General features: G+C 41.2%; 1 protein-coding gene across 1 annotated transcript in view; it reads left to right on the top strand.

The window, feature by feature from the left end:
* The window catches only part of rab2a (RAB2A, member RAS oncogene family), a 28993-nt gene that overhangs the window by 2491 nt on the left and 5613 nt on the right, over nucleotides 1–20889 (top strand). The window contains exons 2-7 of the mRNA XM_076744622.1: nucleotides 6783–6854; nucleotides 9384–9451; nucleotides 11562–11644; nucleotides 13669–13761; nucleotides 14488–14599; nucleotides 19860–19928. Coding sequence (XP_076600737.1) covers nucleotides 6783–6854; nucleotides 9384–9451; nucleotides 11562–11644; nucleotides 13669–13761; nucleotides 14488–14599; nucleotides 19860–19928 — 497 coding nt within the window. The remainder of the gene's footprint in view (nucleotides 1–6782; nucleotides 6855–9383; nucleotides 9452–11561; nucleotides 11645–13668; nucleotides 13762–14487; nucleotides 14600–19859; nucleotides 19929–20889) is intronic.

The raw sequence follows: 20889 nt of genomic DNA, 5'->3' as shown, positions 1-20889 counted from the left end.
GCATGTCTTATTTAAAACTCAAACGTGAGACCCGTATATTTTGTTAAAGCACTTGCTAGTTGATGGACTTGTGTTATTTAGGACCAAAAGTTTAACTTGTAAAACGTTTAGCAAGGCAGATCTTTCTCTCTTGTACTTTCCACAAGCAACAGCAAAACTTCAGTCTGTTAAACAGTGCGGACGTTACATGTAAATGCATTTGACAGTGTGTTTGTCTTTGACATCATAGGTTGAATGGAGAATAGAGGGAAGGAGAGGCAGAAGCTTGTCATGGATATACAGCTGTTGGCATTTTGTTGGCAACACATTTAACAGAAAATAGTTATAGAATGATACAGGTGACAGTGATTTTGTCATTTAACGAGAAAAGGATGAAGTCTAAGTTGAGTTTATTTGTACTGTGACAGTGTGATAACTCTGCGACTAACCACAAACACAAGTGGCAAATGCTCAAGCTGTGGAAATGATGTACCCAAAGCTGCAGGCCTGCAAATATCTGATGCTACAGTCAGTTTTGTTGCAGGATGTTTGCTAATACTGCATCATGTGATTTCTGTCAGCAAAGAGATCAGCAGTTAAGATGGTTGTTGACATGTCTAAAATCTAACAACACTGATCATATTATAGCAGGAAACTAGCCTATAGAGTATGGATGTGTATTATTCTGTGTTATGATGATTGTTCATGATGTAAGCTGCCTTTGATGATGAATTGTGTTGAAGGATATTATCTGTCTAATGTTTGCTGATGAGAATTTAAGGTTCTGTTAAACAATGGACAAATTCTTTAATTTGATGAGAGTTAAGGGAGGTGGTTATTCCAAACACACAAGATTCATATTTTAGACTGTGAGATTGAGGAGGTTTTTGATGTTTTACTAAGTAGTTGACTAAAATGTTAAGGAAAATAGAAAAATGAGAATGGATTTATTTATTTATTTATTTATTTATTACCAACACTTATGTGCTTATAGTTTAATAAGAATTGCATGTTATCATCGATAAACACATTTTTGTATTGAAAGGCGCTTTTATGAGAAAAAACTAAAGGCAAAATAAGAAGACTTGGTAACACTTGTTCACCAAATAACATCTTGTTTTAGAGGTCCAACTGCAGAAATGTTGTAAGGTTTTACAGTTTGACTTCCATTATTACATTTATTAATTAATTAATTAGTTTTATTTTGTATCTGTTTGTATGTAGCCATGATTTGGGACCCCTGCATTATGATATAACGTGTCAGGTCCTTCTCCGGACATCCTGCAGACCAATGGAGATTCACTGTTTGTTAATTTGTACAGCCAGGTGTTATCTGTCCGTCTTTATCAGAGGCTACTCATCGCCTACAGTAGTTTGACTTGTTCCAGTTAGGTGTGTCTCTTTGTACCCAACTAACTGTCTTGTTGAGTTCTGATACACCAAAACAAATAACGTTATTTACAATTCCTATTTACAAGACCAGCAGCTTTAGAGTAGTTCAGAAGGACCTCAGGTCTCCATGCTGGTCCAACTGTCTGGGAACAGATTCATTACAAAAAAAATAGTTTTCATATTTCTGCCTTTAAAGGCCTTGGTGTTTCCCCCGTTGCCCTCCAGGTCACACCCATGTTAAATTATTGATCACATATATCACACTTAACTCTGCAATGGCTGGAACTGCATCTCTTTGGTGAAGTGTCTGATGTCAGGTGATAGTGATGATGATGATGATGATGATGATGATGATAATGATGATGATGATGATGATGATATCTCCAGCTGGTTTTCATGGGTTGGATCAGACAGTTGAAACCAAGTTTTTCTGAGAGAAAAATTACCTGCTCACAGTAGTAGGTAATTGCTTTGCAGCTCAATGATTTCAGGGAGTAGGTTGTCAGGCACATCAGCTGGTTCCACATTAAAAATACCTTTAGTTCCTTGTGTTTACTGTTCACGTCCTGAAACCTCTCAAACCACATTTGAAAGCAGAGAGCTGAGAAGCTGGCTGGAGCTGGAGGTTCAGCTCTGAGAGGTTCTTCTTAATGTCCACCATGAAGGCCAAATCACACAGACACTTCCTATCACTGAGTTTCCATGGCAGCTTTTCCTTCATCTCCATGAATTATTCCATTATGTCTTTTTTTCTTGGAAAGCACACGCTCTGCATTCTTTTCTTGACAAGTGGCATGATGCATTGATGTGATACCATTGATCGCTATAGCTGTCTATATATATATGTGTGTGTGTGTGTGTGTGTGTGTGTAGCGTTCAAGGACCACTCAGAAGAATCTGTTAGTCTACTGTTTTATGTTATTTTCTTCAGCACTGGAAAAAAGTAATTGCTCGAGATTTATGAATTGCCTCGTGGGCTAAATCAAATGGCCTTGCAAGCCATATATGGTCCAGAGGCCGGGGGTTCCCCACCCCTGCTCTATGATGAAATGACGCAGTATCTGGGAGTTTATTGATTCATCTATCCTGGTCAGTCGGACTAAAGATGTGAATTCTGGTTGGATTTTCTCTTTTGCCACTGGCCTCCTGCCAGCCTGTCCACGGATCTGGTTGGCCGAAGGACAGACCGACTCTGAAAGAAAATTATAGGCTGTTCATATTTAAACCTCCAAAAATAGACTCTGTTCTATGGAACACTGCCTGTAGGTCTGCAAATCTCCAGAAACTTGCCATTTTTTAGAGGTTCAACCCCTGTCTCTGAATGTTGAGGTGCATAACAGCCTTTATGAAGATGATCAGGGGTCAGTTGTACAGTGTATGTATGACTTAAGTTTTACGGTAGGAACCCTCAGGAGCCAGCGGTGGTGTGGTGAAACTTTGTAGAAAACTTCTTTTCTTTGACAGTTCTACTCGCATGTGTCCCATACTTTTTTTTATATATATCTTAATTTCCAGCTCATGATTGATAACAAGTCACCCTTTCAGTGTGTAGGTCTTTGCAGTATGTCTGTTTTGTCTAGCTATGTTACATTGAGCTGTGTTGAGCATACCACGCGAGTAATACCCAACAGGAATCTTAGCTGAGCCTTTAGTGTGGTATGTGTGGCCCAGTAGTTGTCATATGAACTGACTTACACAGATCAACTGTGCTGACTGCCTCATGGACAAGGTGGTATTCCTTTTGGGGGCGGGGGGTGCAACAAAGGTTCTCCGCTGGATTACATAGCGAACAACTACTCACACTAATGTATTTTTGAGATTGGAAGTTCCTCAGTCTCCTGCTGTCGGCCACAGGGGCTGCTGTCGTTTGGCTGCTCTAGTATTGTGGCTAGAGACCTATTGCCATGCTTGAAGGCACATCAGCAGCAGTTCCTGTAGGAGCACAGTTCATCTGGGCAGACTTCTTGTCAGATTCCTCAGCAGGGATTGCGGTGCAATCTGCTGACCCTGCTAAGCTTCATGTTACTGCTGTAAGTGAGCAGAGCAGTATTTCACTGGCCTTGTGGACACTGTGGGACATGCAGAACTAGCCTTTAGTTGATGAATAGAAATGAAGTACAACCACGTATAACTCCCTGCCAAAATGATATTGATTTCTCAGTCTTCAAGCCTCATCTAAAAATATAGAGAAGAGTCAAGTACTTTGTCTCTGGATTCATCACTGTGTTTAAGGCACTAGTAGACATACCCCATCCAGGGAAATATGGATTGGTTCTTCTGTTGATTGTATTGATTATCATCATATTGCTTTTCATTTCATTGTTGTTGTATTTATTTTTAGCCACACTTGCGTGCTCTAGGGATGGCAGTTTCTGTCGGTTGATTGGTCAGTCCAGTCTTGCAAAATGTTGGATGGATTGCTATGAAATTTGGTACAGATGTTCAAGGTAATAATCAGCAAAATTGTTCCCCAACAGCGACCTCTTTAGAATTTTGCTTATTATATAGCTTTTAATCAGCCTATATGTCCAATACATTGGTTCATGGCAAAATGTAATTACTGACATTTGCATCAGCCTCAGCTGTACTGTGTGTTTAGTGCTTTTTAGTAAATGTTAGCATGCTAACTAAGATGATGAGCTGCTAAACCTGCTAAACACCAGCAGTTTGATATTGTCTTTGGTGATATGCTGATGATAAGATTTGGCTCAAAGCTCCATTGTTCTTCCATGTGTTCAGGCACAGTATTGAGTGTAGGTTTCCTGCATCTCAGAAACACTAAAATCCCAACACTCAATCACAGGAATGACTCATGGTTACGTGTATAGCATATCCGGTTTGTTGGCCACGTGTTAGATGAAAGACTGGAGAACACCTCCTGGGTAGAAAAGCTTTCTTATTTAAACAAGTATAGCTTCTTATCTCTTAAATGGAAAAATTAAATTGCGATAACAATTTAACCATCTTTCAAACACAGAAGATCTTTTCATTTTTTCATCAGTCTACATGTTCTCCTATGAAAACCTGCTCATGGCTAATGTTTCTCATTGTTAGCCTGCAGATTGTTGGCCAATGCTTATCTCATCAGTTCACATCTATTGAATCATACTAGTGTTTGCTTAGCCAGAGCAGCTGAATGAATCCACCAGTCAATCATAGAGTCAATCTAACAGCTGCTGGCCACCTGGCTGGCTTTTAGTTTTCTGATAGCCCAGCAGGTCTTTACACATTTTCAATTACTTCTGCGTGATAAGAGCTTCTGGTGTGGTGAGGCATTATTACCTCAACTGGAAGCTGAAGGAAAGACCTTGCACTGTAATATGTTGCTTAGTTCTGCAGTAATTATGACTGATTGTAGCCACTCTCACCATTTGAAGGCACAGTAGGTTTTGATTATGGGCTGCTGTAGACAGTTCGCTCATGCTCTGTATGACAGGCATCATGCTGTTAATGTTTGGCTAGAAATAGGATGTTGTGCTATGCTGGAATGATCTCTTAATTGTATTGTGACTCATTTCGCTAATTGGAAAAATATAGCAAATGGAAGCTAAATTGCTAAATGCTTCCTCATGTTAGCCACTGAGCCTTGGTTGTAGGAGTGCGTGCTGTCAGCAGGTGCCTGTTAACTGCACACGCTGTGACTGTGATGGAGGTGACTATGGCATGATGGTCACACTGCTACATCGCCGCCTTCCTTCTGATCCCTCTGTCCTCTCCTCCATCTCTTATCATCATCATCATCACACGATCCCTGCCCAGCAACGCCGCTGCCTGGCAATGGTAACCCTTGGAAACCATGAAGGTGGAAGAGCATGTCCTTCTCTGTCACCTCCTTGAATATCTGTCAGTTTGTCTTTCTGGTCATCTCATTAGCATCATACTCTCCTCTTCACTTGTCTCCTCACCCCACAAGCATTAGATAACCACTTTTTGCATCTATTGGTCACTCTTGGCCTTTCTTAAAAGCTGACTGTTTGAGGGAAAGATTATTCATTTCACTTTTTACAAATAACAAAACATCTTGTCTCAAATAGACGTTGAAATATTATTTCTAAAACGACCGCCATCATTCTCGATAGAGCTGAAAAAGGGCAGCAGCATTGGTTCATAAACACACATAGACTAGACAACCCTAACATAAGGCCTCAGGTGCCTGATTTCGCCAGAGCAATTGATCATTTTCAAAATTTATGGTCATATTGGTGCAACAAATCCTCGATTCATTTCAATGAATCAGTTAATCAGTCTATAAAATGTCAGAAAATGGCCAAAAATGTGCATTGCCAGAGCTGCAGGTGACATTTTTCAATCTCTTATTTTGTCCTACCAAGTGTGAAAACCTCAAAGACATTCAGTGTAGAACAGAGTAACAGAGAACAGCAGCAAATCCTCACATTTAAGAAGTTGAAACAAGTATATTTGGATTTTTGCTTGACAAAAGACTGAAATCAGAGTGGCTGCCAGTTGTTTCTGTTGGTGGAATAAACGTTTCAGCTCTACCCCCCACACACACACACCCCCCAACCAATAATTCATCGCTCAAAGCTAAATTTGATGCAATAGATGCCCAGTAACAAAGTACATACGATAGTAAGTGCTGTTTGACTTTTGGTGATCACATTACACATACGGAAAGTGAAAATGTTTTAGGATGTTCAGTGTAGGTTTAAGGATGGACACTGAGGTTGAAACAGGTTGCAGTGGAGCTGCTGCTGCCCCAAACCTGTTTAGTGTGTTTCTGATGCTTCTGTGTTTGTTTTTTAAGCATGTGTCAAGGAAATAACAGCTCCCTTTTTTTTCTGTTCACTCTCTTGATTAATTTCCACACAAATATTTAGATTTTCTAATCATATTGCAGGCTTTGGTCCGAAATACAAAAACTAATAAAAGCTAGTCGTTGAAAATGGATGAATGAGTCAGAGAATGTTGACACTTCATGACATGACTGTAGTCTTCGTCCATCAGAGTGTTTGTGGATTTGTAGCAGTCTGCAGCTTTCATACTGAAGTCATATGTAGATTAGCGTTAATAATGAGCAGAGTCACCCATCCCACCAGGAAGAACAACAGTGGCAGTGCACATACAAAGAAGCCAGCTGGTCAGATAGCTCGCTAACAGCTGGCTTAGGTTAACTGAGCTGACTGAAGATAGGGTGGAACAATAGTGTGTAAGCTCCCTGCTGGGCTTTGTTTGAACTGCATGATGACTCTAAATTTTGATCAATTCAGAGTTCAGAGCTCATAAACGTTCTGGAGTTTGCGATGATGTTGGTATGTGTGGTAATTTATTCTCAGCGTGTGTCACCATTGAAAATCCACCTGGAGTTTGTTCATGTTTATGTGTGACTGTAATCACTCATCCAGTCTTTCTGCATTAGACTTTCTTTAATTGTGTGTGTGTTTCATTTTCAGGTGTGGGGAAGTCATGTCTATTACTACAGTTCACAGACAAGAGATTTCAGCCAGTTCACGACCTCACCATTGGTAAGAGCACCTGTCCTCTACTTCAGCACCATCACGAGGAATTTATTCATTAAAATGTATAAAATATCATCATAATTTACATTTACTAATTATATATACACACATGCACCCCTCTCGTTAGAAAGCAGTACAAACTGAGTACAGCTGGTGCTAACAGGCTAACAAGGATCTGATTAGAAGAAATTAGCTGTGGTGGGTTGTTCATGTTCTAGCTATAAGTTACTCATATCATGAACCTTTGCCACAGTAAAAGATAATGTTTCTGATAAACAGATTAGAGCTCACCATAGTCCTCACATTCAGACTGACTGCAGCACATTTAACTCACACACTGCTCCTGGAAAATAGGAGAATAACTACATCTGTTGTTTTTAAGAACAGACCAGTCTCATCTAAAAATTGCGTCAGTTACAGTAAATCATTCATTAGTAGTGACTGTCTTCCCAATCATAGGAAATGATATGTAAGATTTGTAGAGATGCATTTATTTTTCTGACTGTAGACAAAGCACAAAGTATGCCAAATAGGGCAGGCCAGCATCTTGTTATTTACTCACTGCTGATGGATAGTTATGTTACCATCAGTAGATTCAAGATTCAAGATTCAAGATTGCAAGATGAAGGCTACAGTAGCCTGTAGCCTTCATCGGCTAGTCGGCTAGTCAGATTGTTATTAGCAACTATTGTGAGATTTCAAAGTAACTATTAAGAAGCTTGCTTTATAAAGCTTGGCCTTATCATTTCAACAGCTGTTTCATTTTTCTTTAACATTCATACAGATGTTCGGCCAGTGCTCACATACAACACCTCACAGACAAGCTCAGTTGGATAATTGTATTTTGTGGTATTTATAACTGTTTATACACAGTTGAGCCAAAAAGATATCTCACACCTTCAGCTAGTACAAAACACAGCTGCTCAGCTTTTAACAAGTATGAGAAGACACGATCATATCAGCCCTGTTTTAGCCTCTCTTCAGTGGTTACTGGTCAGTTTTTACAATTGATTTTACCGATTCTTGATTTTTAAAAGATTTTTGCTAATCACTTTTAAAGTGCATCATGATTTAGCTCCCTGCTACGTTGCTGAGGTGCTGCTCCCCTGTGAGCCAGGGTGCAGCTTTCAGGTCCTCAGTCAGGGCTCTGCTGGCTGTTCCTGAGCCCGGCTCAAGACCAAAGGTGACCAGGCTTTTTTTAGTTCTGGGCCCTCAGCTCTGAAACTCCCTGCCTGAGGATCTGAGGCTTCAGAGTCAGTGACATCTTTTAAATCACTGCTCAAAACAAATATCTTTTCAAGAATAGACTAGAATAAAATAGTTCTAATTGTCATTGTACATAAAAATACAACGAAATGCATTGTGCTGTGTCTGAATCTCAAGACAGTAATAAGTAAGCAAACAAACACACAGTTCCATTCATACACTACAATACATGTAAAGAATATACATATTCTATCAGCCATGTAAAAGACAGGAGGATCCTTGGCTCTGTGAATGGATAATGATTAAAAAGTTAATAGTAGACAGTCGTGCAAGCATGCAAAAAAAAAGCATGTTATTCATTCTAGCACACTGTCTTATTGCTCACACAAGCACTCTGTAACTCTGTTAAGGTTTTTAATTATTAGTGCTTTACAAATAAAGTTTATTATTATTATATTTATTGCAGAACAGCATCTCTGTCCTACCAACTCATCTGTGTGATCTGTGTACAGTGGGCAAACATGTCCTGCAAAGCAGTTGCATCAGGAAGACCACACCTGCTTTAACATACTGTGTTAGCAGGTGTGGGCGTCCTGATGCTGCAGCATCGAGCCCCACCGAGAAGTTTAATGAGCCAATGTTATCGTCTGACTTTTGCTTCTGATGGTTCCATCAGTTTTGGCACATATGTCAGCCATTATGTAACAGCAAATAAATACAGAAATGCCATACGTTTGAGGTTATTTAGGGATTCTTTCACATGTTTGGTACAGTTAAAACAAAATCTGTTGCTGTTGGCTGGTGCATTTAGGTTTATGTGAAAGCTGTCAGTTAACAGTTTGCAGACCAAACACCTGGACCAAAACCGCCAGAGAAGGTGGGCTGGGAGTCCATCTCTGAGTGGACTCTGGTGTGCCTCGTTTGGGGTGTGACAGTGAAGCGCACCAACCTCTGGACTATGTCAGAGTAAATGTGGGATTTCAGCATAAATCCCGTAGTGAAGCTACTGTTAAATCCATTCGCTTATCATGGGCTGTTCAGAAACCAATGTCCTGATCAGTCTTAGTGATGTGGTGCCAATATCCATGCAAGATTATTTTGAAAACATTGAAACGTAAAACTAGGGGATTAATTCCATCCTTTTTGTCCAATTCCTGTCTGTTTTCCTTCACAGTTCATGATGTATGTTCTCGTCTCAACTGCTATTGCTCATAATCACTTATTTTTCTGTGAACTCATTAAGACATCTGAGAATACACATATAAGGTTCATTAATACGCGGCAGGACATTTTGATTGAATTCACCTTCTTCTGTGTGTGTGTGTGTAGGTGTGGAGTTTGGAGCGAGGATGATCACTATAGATGGCAAACAGATCAAACTGCAGATCTGGGATACGGTAATATATCTATTGTATATCTTTTTAAAGACAGCTTCCCTCATTGTGGCTGGAGAATTATGACTGCAAAAGGACCTGAACTAATCTTAAACGACAGACCTAAATGCAAGACTGTACATGTGTGGAAGTCTTTGAAATGCAGGCAGTAGAGGTCTTAAAACTCTAATGTGATTAAACTGTGATTCTGTAATGACCTCTTTGAAAATAAATTTTATTTTCTTGTAAATCTTGCAAATGTGATCAGTGAGCCCTGCTTGTACATATTACTTTAAATGGTTCCTGTCTGTTAATTTTTAGTTCCTCCATCTGCCAACACATGTTTAAACATTAATAATGATATTCTGGCTGAATTCACTGCGTCATAATACTGAACTTCATAGCAGACCATGGTGAAGAGTGTGGCACACTTGGCTCTGAATACGACATCGAAGAGGTCTGTTTATTCATAGTGAGTTAAATGTACTGGGCGTTGGCACATTTCAGCCATGGAACACAATTGCCTGCTACCTGCTGGTACCTGAATGCACTTAACTGCCCAAGATTTCAAGTGTGGGTGTGGGGACAGACCCGGAAAAAGGATGTGATATTGTGAATGCTGGGCTTCCTGTACAGTTAACCAGATGACCAGCAGGTGGCGTTAGCACTCCATGGAAAAACACTGCTCCAAGCATGAGAGGAGCAGCGAGAGGAAAAAGGCCCACGATGCCAGTCCTGCCTCTCAAAACTCACACCGCTCTAGGTTTTCCATCCTAGCAGCTAGTTAATTATCTTCACCTGGTTGTTCAGGTGTTACATAGTCCCTGATCAGACAGTCAAAATGAAAACCAGCAGGGCTCACTGGTTCTTACTGCTGGACTTGTACGATACACCAACATCACCAACTGGATAGAGAAACCAGTGGGATCATTGTGTAGCCTGCACATGCCATATGAATAAGTATGTGTGCATGTATGTGTGTTTCTGCACACGAGCATGTAGGCCAGATGGCAGACAGACACAGTGTTCCCTCTCTTTCACCCTTATTTATCATTTATTCACTAATAGCATTACTGACTGGTTGACTGCTCCCTGAAAGACTGACTGACTGTTCTAGATTCCACCCAAGTAGCTGTTTGACTCACTGACCGACTGGCTGACCAGTCCTGTGGCTGACCGGCTAACTGGTCGGGTGCTTGGTGACTGACTAGTTCTGTGGCCGACTGCTTCACTGACTAACAGACTGGGTTCCAGGGTGACAAACTGGCAGCCTGGTCCTCTGAGTTGCTGAATGATTCACCGACTGGCTGTGTTTCTGACTGACTGTCTGGTTTTTCGGATGAGGTCAGAGCAGCGCAGGGCTGCAGCTGCTAGGATAGAGCACTGTTTTGTTTTCTACTCTGGCCAGGACGAAACACAGACAACATTGTTACTGTACATCGGACGGAGACAGAGGATGAATAGACATGGCAGGGGGGTGGTAAGAGCGCTAGATGGTGAAAGGAGTGGTGGAAAGTGGGGAGGCCCAGGGATTGATAGGGAAAGAATGAAAAGATGATTGATGCAAGGAAGACACAGTGGAGGTGAGAGAATCAGGGGTAATACTTGAAGGGGGAGTGAATGAACAAGGTGACCTACTGGGCTAAACAGACTTTACAGTATATATGACATTCAGATAATGCTACAGGTTTGATCCATATGACACTGCAGCTGATGTGTCCTCCCATGTTATTCATAAATAGGGAAACTGGGAGGCTTGGTCACACAAGCAGAGAGAAAGAAAGGGATTGTGACAGATAGATGGAGAAAGAAAGAGAGAACTCCATTGTATCCCATTACAGACTCTGCTCTGTCCTGTCCTTACTCGAGCTCACTGAAAACCGGGAGCCAAATTCTGCTAGACAATAAGGACTGGTACAAGACATGTATGGGACTAGACTATATAAACAGGACTTGTAGATGACCAGGACTGGTGTGGAGGGGGGTGACCTATGGGCCTGAAATGTGCAGCCTGTAAGGCCAGAGTCAAACTCCAGCTGGACCAGGGTCAACAAAGGATCAGCAGTTGTCTGTGGTCATTTCAATTATTCACATTTTAATTTCTGTTTATTAATACATGTATGTGTTTCTGTAGGCTGGTCAAGAGTCTTTCCGGTCCATCACCAGGTCTTACTACAGAGGAGCAGCAGGAGCACTGCTAGTCTATGACATCACAAGGTAAAGACCAATCAGACAGACCCTACACACTCTGTGGTCAAGCTCTGTGGCCCCTAGTTCAGCCTGTCCCATTACTAGCATCCTCCGCTCACCATGCAAAGTTACTATTAGCAACTTGTCAGCATACTGTGAAAGGGCAAATATTGTAGATTAGCATGATGTTCTTGAGTTTTTCATTGTTCAGCAGTTCTGTGAGACTGTACTAACACATACAAACCAAATGCTGACATCAGCATGCTGACAATAAAGATAACAATTACATGACAATCCCTCCCATAGTCGCTGAGAAATTCATGGGAGGGCTAGAGGGAAAGTCAGGTGATCATAAAAGTGTCAGGATTTATCATCTGGGAACCATGAATGTCTGAAATACATTTACTAGTCCATTAAGGACATGTAGTGATATTTCACAGGACAAGTGAAAACGGTACCCTGACGTTAGAAGTCGGGATCACCAAGACATTAGGTTTTATTGTCCGCTACCATGGGTTTGATCATACAGTATGAGTGTTTATGGCAGGAGTCAGGGGTTTTTTGCCTTTATGGGATAGAAACGAAAGAGCTATTTTCTGTGTCCTTTCAGTCTAACTTTGGTTTCCGTTATCATAGGGACACAGGAGACAGACACACTTGTGCATCTTGTGACAAGGTGTAAATAACACCTCTGGAGGGGGAATGCATCTTGGATGCATTTAAAATGAGCTCTTTTGAGATCAGATTGCTATCTGATCCTTGCACTGTGCAGGAAGTGACTAAGTGTAAATGGGGTATTAGCTGCCTCTCTTCCCAAACCCCACGAGCAGCAGCTCAGTGTTCATCCATTCAACACCATGGTCCACAGCAGAATATATTGACAACTAATGGCCAGATTGACATGAAATTTGTTATTGATCTTCATGGTCCCCAGAGGTGGATTCTTAATGATTTTCATGACCCTGTGACCTTTTGACCAGTACTACCATTTGGTCAAAATTTCCCCTGCACCAGCTTTTTTCTTTGTCAAAAAACAAGTGCCCTGATGTCGATACATGTTCTGTGAATATTCAATGTCCCCCAGAATAAGGATCCTGAGATCTGAGCTGTGACCATATCTGGAAGTGCAGACAGTTGACTAGTGCATTTTAATATGAGTGTCGTGTAGTCGAGCTTGAGGACTATAACCTTGAACAAATGGCCAGTGCTCATTCTGGTCAACTGAAAAACTTCCTCATTTGCAATAATGTTGTATTAACTGTGGCAAAGAATCATGATATCAGTAGCTTGTAGCCTAGAGTCTCTTAGTGCCAGCTGTCCTGCTTCCAAATGTTATTTTTAATCCCCTGGATGTATTTTTAAATCCCTGCACAAGTCACAATTGTTCTGCTGCTAGTTGTCACCCTGTTGATTGTATCATACACTAAATTGGATTGTATAAAACTTAAAAATTCAACTATGCTCTGTTGGGGCCGAGGGGGTTTGAGGGTTCAACCATGAGTTGTTATTGAGGCCAAATGTATTCATAAAGCAAATTTACAGAAGTGGAAGTGAATTTTTCTTTTCTAGGGCAGAGCATTCAAATAAAGATAGCTGGAAGGCCTCTCAGAGTAACAGACTGTTTGTAAGCATTTTAAGAGGAAGTGACCAGGATATCATTCAGCCGTTTACAGGGGAATGTCAGATCTGCAAGTCTTGAATGTTTTGAGAATGCTTAACTTTAACCACTGCGTGTTAAACGTTGTGAATATGCTTGAGTTCAAATATACTCCTCCATGATTTTCAGAAATTCTGTAAACTCTATTTTTCACTATTGCATTTATAGCAGTAATTTCGATGTTATGATAAAGGCTTCAAGAGTCTGGAAATTTTAGCTTCAGGAAACTTGAAAATCGTTGAATTTTACTCTCAAAAAGCTGTAGGAGCCCTGAATCTGACATCAGTGTGTAAACTGTGATGCCCTTAGAAGTAATAGGTGCTTTATCTCTGATTGTTTCCGTTTCATCGGTGTGAAAGCAGGTTGAAATTAGATTCTGTGCTTGCTTTAACAGAAGGGACACCTTCAACCACTTGACGACCTGGCTAGAGGATGCTCGCCAACATTCCAACTCCAATATGGTCATCATGCTTATTGGCAACAAGAGGTAAGATCCTTTCTGTGGCAACGTACACTCCACAGTGACGGTTACATCATGTCCTACAGTGCAGTGAGAGTGGACCGTCAACAGCATGTGTCAGCTGTCAGTGGTGTTCAAGAGCGTTATGCTTTATAATGATGGTTTGTTTAAAATTTGTCTAAGCAAGCTGGGAGGCAGCTATGGCCAGGCCTGTTCCTAACCTCGCACTGTAACCTGTGTTCAGATTTACATTTGTCAACCTGTTCCACACTAATTTAAATTAAAAACATCATTTAGCCAGATTTAATTGAGGAACTCAGATATGCAGCAAACATACGTGAGATATGTACAATAACTTTGGCTGACTCTGCACCGGTTACATAACATAGCATTGTGTAAGATAGTTATGACAAGAGTGAGTTGATAGAATTGCAGGCACCTTCAAACAAAATGGAACAACATACTCTTTGTCAAATTTAAATGAGGAAGTTACTGCTGCAACGAACCTCAGCTGGTTATTGACAACACTGATTCCTCACGCTGTACCCAAGGATACATAACAGCGTTACGTAAGGAAAATAACACAAGTAATGTCAAAAAAGTGCCCTTGTCGATACAGTTATGAACACCTTGAAACTAATTTTACTTTATTTGAAAACTATCAAACCTACCTACTGTAAGACAGGTATTTTTTTCCTGATTGAAAACACATTATGTCATTGCATTAACGCGGGTGTGGGTGTGTGTTTTTAGTGACCTGGAGTCAAGGAGAGAGGTGAAGAAAGAGGAAGGTGAAGCATTTGCCAGAGAACACGGCCTCATATTCATGGAGACCTCAGCCAAGACTGCCTCTAATGTGGAGGAGGTAATAAAACACACACACACAGTCATCTTTCTATCACTTCAGAGGACATGAGGAGGACACTACATACACTTTCATTCATTTCCTGGAGACTTACCCTATATCTATAACCACTACTTGCCTAACCCTACCTAAACCTAACCCTACCATACCACCTTAAGTAAGTCTTCACCTTAAAATGTAATGATTTACATTATGGGGACTTGTGTTTTGTCCCCATAAGTCCCCACAGTGTGATTGTGTAAACAAATTTATGTCCTCACAACATGAGTAGTACATGTCAACACACACACACACACACACACACACACACACACACACACACACACACACACAGAGGTGCATCACAGTGGACATACACAGTAGATACTCATGCACAATGTCAACGTTGAGGCTTCAGGCTACATGTGTTTGGTATTAACATATAGAATGATAAGCAAAGTACCACAACATGACAGAAGTTTTTTAGCAACAATTGACCATTTACATGAACCTGTCTGAGTTCCAAAATGCTACAAACTCCGCCTGTCTGAAATACATACTGCTCCCCTGCAGGTCAACACTAATGCTAACAGCTTTTTCCTCACATAGAAATCTTTTTTTGTGTGGAGGGCCAGAGCAGGATTTCACACATATCATCTGCTGCTTCACAGATATCAGTGCTGCCTGTTGACATCTGTAGTGGATGTTATTCTTCTTTTTGTCAGAACACAATACAAACAGGATGTGTTCGCTGTCACCAAGTCTTTGGCAAGCTGCAGTACGAGGGTTATACCCATATATTGGCTTATGTCAGCTGGATATTGCTAATCACATTTAGTCCAAGTCATGTGATCCAACTCTGGTATGATAGAATTTGTTCTATTACATATTTATTGTAATATAAATGTTCCTTAGCACACAGAAGAAGAGTCTGCAGCTCTAATGAGAAATTCTGATCAGAGTCTACACCAGTGTACATTATGGTTGGGTGGTGCAACGGTACCAGTAGAGATTTGTCAATACCGTATCCCTTAATGTGTACTGACACGCTGTCATTCAGTGTATGCGCTGTTATCCTGCACATGTGATATGAAACTGATATAAGATTTTTGCCAGATCGCCAACCCCTTGTGTACATGGCTATAATGATGTTGTTTTTGTTATTGTTAGTGTTTTGTAGTAATTGCAGTTTGACTATTGCTGCTGTAAATGTAGTAATAGAAAGACATGGCAAAGATATATTATTTCTTTATATAGCACTATTACACATAGCATCAAGTAATGTATAAAGATGAACGTAATTAATAAAATGCAAGAAAATGCAACAATAACAACATGAAAAATCCAATCCAAGAAAAAGACAATGAACACAACAGAGAGATCAGCGGTGACCTTAAGCTTTTGACCCCCTCCAGCACTGAGTCCCAACTCCCACACAAAACCCCAACCCTGTTTATCTTTTTGATTAGCCAGCAGAAAAGTCATGATTAATTTAATTTATCTAATTGAATTACTCACTTAACTATTCACTCATATTTTCTGTAAATGTCCTTACATGATTTTCTAAATGCTGTGTAAACACCCCAAAGCACCCTGCCAAAAATTGTATTCTCTTAGAAAATGACTAAATACCTGTTTTGGTTGATATTTTATTTTGTTCATTCATTTTCAGCTTTCTAGCAGTGGGGCTCTGCCCCTTTGTTCAAGGCTGAAATATCTCGACGGCTAGTAGATGAATTGTTATGAAGTTTTGTACACATGTTCATGTCCTCAGAAGATGAATCCTACTGATTCCCCGACTTTCCTCTAGTGTTACCAAGGAGAAAAAAAAAAAATTCAATTTATCCAATACTGATTAACAAGTGTTAGCATGCTGAGACACTAAACTAAGAAGATGAACAGGGTAAACAGTACACCTGGTAACATCAGCATGTTGTGAGCATGTTAGCATACCAATGTTAGCATTAACTTCAAAGCACTCATTAAGCCCAAAAACATATCAGCCTTAAAAAAAATACTTGTAGTTGGGGAAGCTCCTCCTCCTCAAGTTGCTAAAACCCTAAATTCCCAGAAACAATACTGAGGTCAGGACCTTGGCGTCCTCATTAGTAGTTAGAGCCCTCCCTCCCTCATTACCACCACTGAGGTGTTCTCTGTCATCATGGAAACTGGATGATTCGCCACCAACACACACAATACAATATCAGCCTGAAATCAGAGTGTTGCTGGGTGTGTGTGTTATGAATGACATGTGACTCAGTGCACATTGAAAGAGGAGTGCCCAGTGCAGTCTTCTTTGTTAGCCTGAACTGTCTTACTTGCAGTATTATATTTGTTATGTCATGTATGTATGGAGTCTACCCGCTCCTCCCTCCCGCTTAAAGCAGACCTCCAGTTGAGTGGACTGTTCATCCGTAGCATCATGGACCACCATGCTGGAGCCTAACCGTGCCTGCTTCACATTAGCATCATGAAGCGCAGTTAGCACACTGCGCTCACTGCTCCGCCCCTCGCAGCGACACACTCCTGATGTTGTTGAGTGTAATGAATGCATGGCGTTGTCCTCGGGGACCCCTTTCTCACTTATCCAATCACATAAATGATCCCATCCTACACTGCACAGCATGCCAGCCAGGGGCACTGCAGAGAGTGTGTATGTGTGTGTTTGTTTACATTGATTTTTTTTCTACCCTCTCTTCCTGGCCTATATCATGCAAACACACACACCCACACTACTGTCGAGTAGAGCTCTCTGTGGGGTTAAGATGAGGGGGGAGGTGTGTGTGTGTGTGTGTGTGTGTGTGTGTGTGTGTGTGTGTGTGTGGTATGATTAATTTGTCTCATTAGTGTCCTCTGAATCCTCCTGATACCGCTCCTCTCCTCCCTTCCCTTCACCTCTCTTCGCTCTATCCCTCCTCATCCCTTGACGTCCATCATTTGCTCTTTACCTCCTTCCCATCCTCCTTCACCTCCCCCCTCCCACTCTCCATCCATTTCTTCCTCCCCCTCCTCCAATGTATATTCCTCCCCTTTCTCCTCCATGTCTTCCTGCCCTCTTCCATTCATTTCCTCCTCCTCCCCTCCTCCCTCAGTTCCTTCCTCCCCTCCTCCTCCTCCTCCTCCTCCTCCTCCTCTCTCTTCTCCATCATCTCCCTTTCTTTCTCCAGCAGTATATCAACCAGTTATAGTTCATACATATTCATAACCTCCACCCTGCCTCCCCTCAGCGACATCCAGCAGCCAATCAGTGCGCTGGGTTTGTCGTCAGGGTCTGTGGGTGGACACCGGGTTGATGGGATGGTCCTTAGAGAGAGAGAGAGGGAGAGAGAGAGAGAGAGAGAGAGAGATTCCTGTAAGCATCGTCTCATCATTTCTTTCCTTGCATCCTTCCCTTCTTGAGATCCTTTCTTCAGCCTCTACTCTTGTCTGGTCTCATTTCTTTACTACTTCCTCCTTTTCTCTCTGTTAATCTCCAGTGTTTCCTGTACTTCACTATTTCCATGAAATGCAAGAAAAGGAAGTGTAGAGAGATGTGAAAGGAACAAGGGATGCAGTGATGTGTTGAATGCAGTAAAGAGGACAAGAGTGAACAGGACAGAGTGCACTAGAGAGCACCCTTGGGCTTCTCAGTCTATTTCAGACTGGGTGTCAGGTAGAAGTTCAAGACATATTTTCAGTTCTTTAACGACTCCGCTGAAGGAACACATTTCTTCTTGGCCTGACAAAGTTGTGTGCGGTGGCACTTGGTAGCAGTGTTTCAGTGTTCCTTCACAGACTGAAGTGTACGTGATCTGGGTTGATGGCAGATCTCTGCTTTATCCCAGTTGCTCTCCAGTGTAGACCTTTGAGAAACAAACACTGAGAGACTGTCCCTGGAGACAAATGCATCAACACCACAGTCATAGGCGCGTCACTCAGGGAGCTTAATTCCACTTTATTTGAGCACCTTTGATCCTTGCAGTGCTGTCAGCAAGCTGTGTGTGTGTTTGTGTGTGTTCTCTGCTCAGATCTTATTGTTGTAGCAGTTGTTCTCTAGAAGAAGCAAATCTCCTCCAAAGGGTGTCTTCATCTTCTAACAGGGCCTTCAATCATAACACGTGAAAAACTTCTAAAAGTTAAGGGCTTAGACAGTGTTCAGTGAAGACTTTTACGTCTTAAAATAGTCTATATCTTGAGCTCTTTAAATCCCAACAAAACATTTTATAGCATCCTCCTTCCTTTATGTGTTTATTGTTGAAACAGAATACTGGCACAGGACAAAATAAAGCAGTGTGGAGTCAGTGAGGAGAGAGCAGCTCTGTAGAGAAATTAGCAATGGATTTCTGATTTGAACTTACAGCCATACAACAAGCAAGAGCCGGATTTCCAAGAAGTACAAATTGTACAATACAAAACAAAAATAACACACTAACCGTGCTTAAAATATTCAACTTTAACTTTATGACTTTCCATCTTCGACCCACTTAATTATTCACAGTAACAGACATTTTGACCAGGAGTGCCCAAACTTTGATGCCGCTGTATTCTCAACATTTAAAATATGTCTTTTTAATATCTTGTGCATTTTTTCTCCTCCCGGGCAGCCAGTGGTTTCTGTTTATCTCAGAATGCAGTGAATGGTGCCTATTTTTATATTAGTCATAGTCACATTATCATTTTGTGGTCTGGACATGCTGGTGGCAGATAAATTCACACACACTCACACACTCACATCTGTTTCATGATGTCCATCTTTAGCTGTTATTTGTGTGAAGGGGGTGTGTTGCCATTGACACAAAATGTGAATGAAATGCTCTTCGGTAGTCAGCTCTTAAATATGGAATGTCTGAGTGTCTTATAGCATTTGGCACGTCTATATAGAATATTTAACACAGAATTTCTCACTTTCATCCAGAACTTTGACAATAAATAAATAGGTCACTGTGATAGTTTCCAGTTTCCAGCAAGTTTTAAGATTTCATAGTGTTTTGAAATGACTCCTAACTAATAGTTTCATGGAAGGCAGAAAAATACATTCAGAAATCTATGGTATGAATAGGCTGTAGGAAAGCAAAGTCATGTTATAGCGAGAATGTTTCGCAGTCAGAGCCGAGTTGTGTTCTTCTTCAACATCTGAAACTTGTACTGAATCTGTTTTGCATTCATAATGACATGTGGCTTTTTTGTAAAAACATTCTCATAAGAGCTTAGCAGTCTCATTTCCAGGAGTCAACCTACAAATATGAATTGAATCTCCTCTTCTCTCCCTCTCTCTCTTTCTCTTTTCCTGCCTCTATCTCAGGCTTTCATCAACACAGCCAAGGAGATCTATGAGAAGATCCAGGAGGGAGTGTTTGATATCAACAATGAGGTGAGGCACACTGTTCCCTCCCCTTTTCCTTCCTCCTCAAACCACTCCATTCTCTTTTGTAGGCTGTCCTCTCCTATCTTCCAGTCTTTGTTCTCCTCTATTCCTCTCCTCCTTCTCCTCAGCGTGGTTTTCCAGCAGTGTGTGTGGTTTGCCACGCTCCCCCTCTCCTCAAAAAGAAGGGAAAAAAAACCCTCTTCTCTGCTTCCTTTCACTCCAGCCAAGCAAAACTCCCTGTGTTCTTCCTCTCCCCTGCTCTATTTTCCATTTTCCATTCGCTCCATCTTCACTCCTCAGCTCTCTCTCTCTCTCTCTCTCTCTCTCTCTCTCTCTCTCTCTCTCTCTCTCTCTCTCTCTCTCGGCATCTTGCCAGCTCATAAATTCCTCACATCCCACAAGGTCTCAGTCATTCGGCAAGAAAACAAACACTCAGCCAGCCAGTCAGTCTGTAAGCTGTCTATCCAGCCAGTCAGTAAGTTTGCCATCCAGTCAACCAGATGGTTATCTTCTCAGTGGAACAGTAATGCAGGCAGGAAAGTCAAGACACCAAGCTTGTCAGCAAGTATGCACTTGTCAGCAAGTGTTGGTCATACAGCTTCCACATTAACATTGCTGGATCCGAAAACACATTTTATGTCTTAAAACAATGTGCGACCATGTTAGCATGTTCAGATTGCTTTCATAAAAATCTCCTTCCATTCAGAAATGCTTAAAAAACAGTTGAAGCCTAGATGATTGACAAATCTGGGCCTGCAAAATGAGTCATTCATTCTTTGATTTAGTCAATAGTAAGTGATGTGCCATTGATCACAGAAAGATGTTGATTTAGAAGCTGTTATCTGTGTGTGTGGACCTACAAAAACTACAAGAAAAGCTGCGTCAGTCATATCCACACCTGTTACCATTTTTCATGAATGTACCTAGCTAGCTAGCCAGCCAGCTAGTTATCTTAACCCCAATTACA

The sequence above is a fragment of the Chaetodon auriga genome, chromosome 12 (genome assembly GCF_051107435.1).
Source record: "Chaetodon auriga isolate fChaAug3 chromosome 12, fChaAug3.hap1, whole genome shotgun sequence".
Classification (NCBI taxonomy): Eukaryota; Metazoa; Chordata; class Actinopteri; order Chaetodontiformes; family Chaetodontidae; genus Chaetodon; species Chaetodon auriga.
The sequence above is the reverse complement of the archived record's forward strand: the minus strand, read 5'-3'. Positions and strand labels throughout refer to the sequence as shown.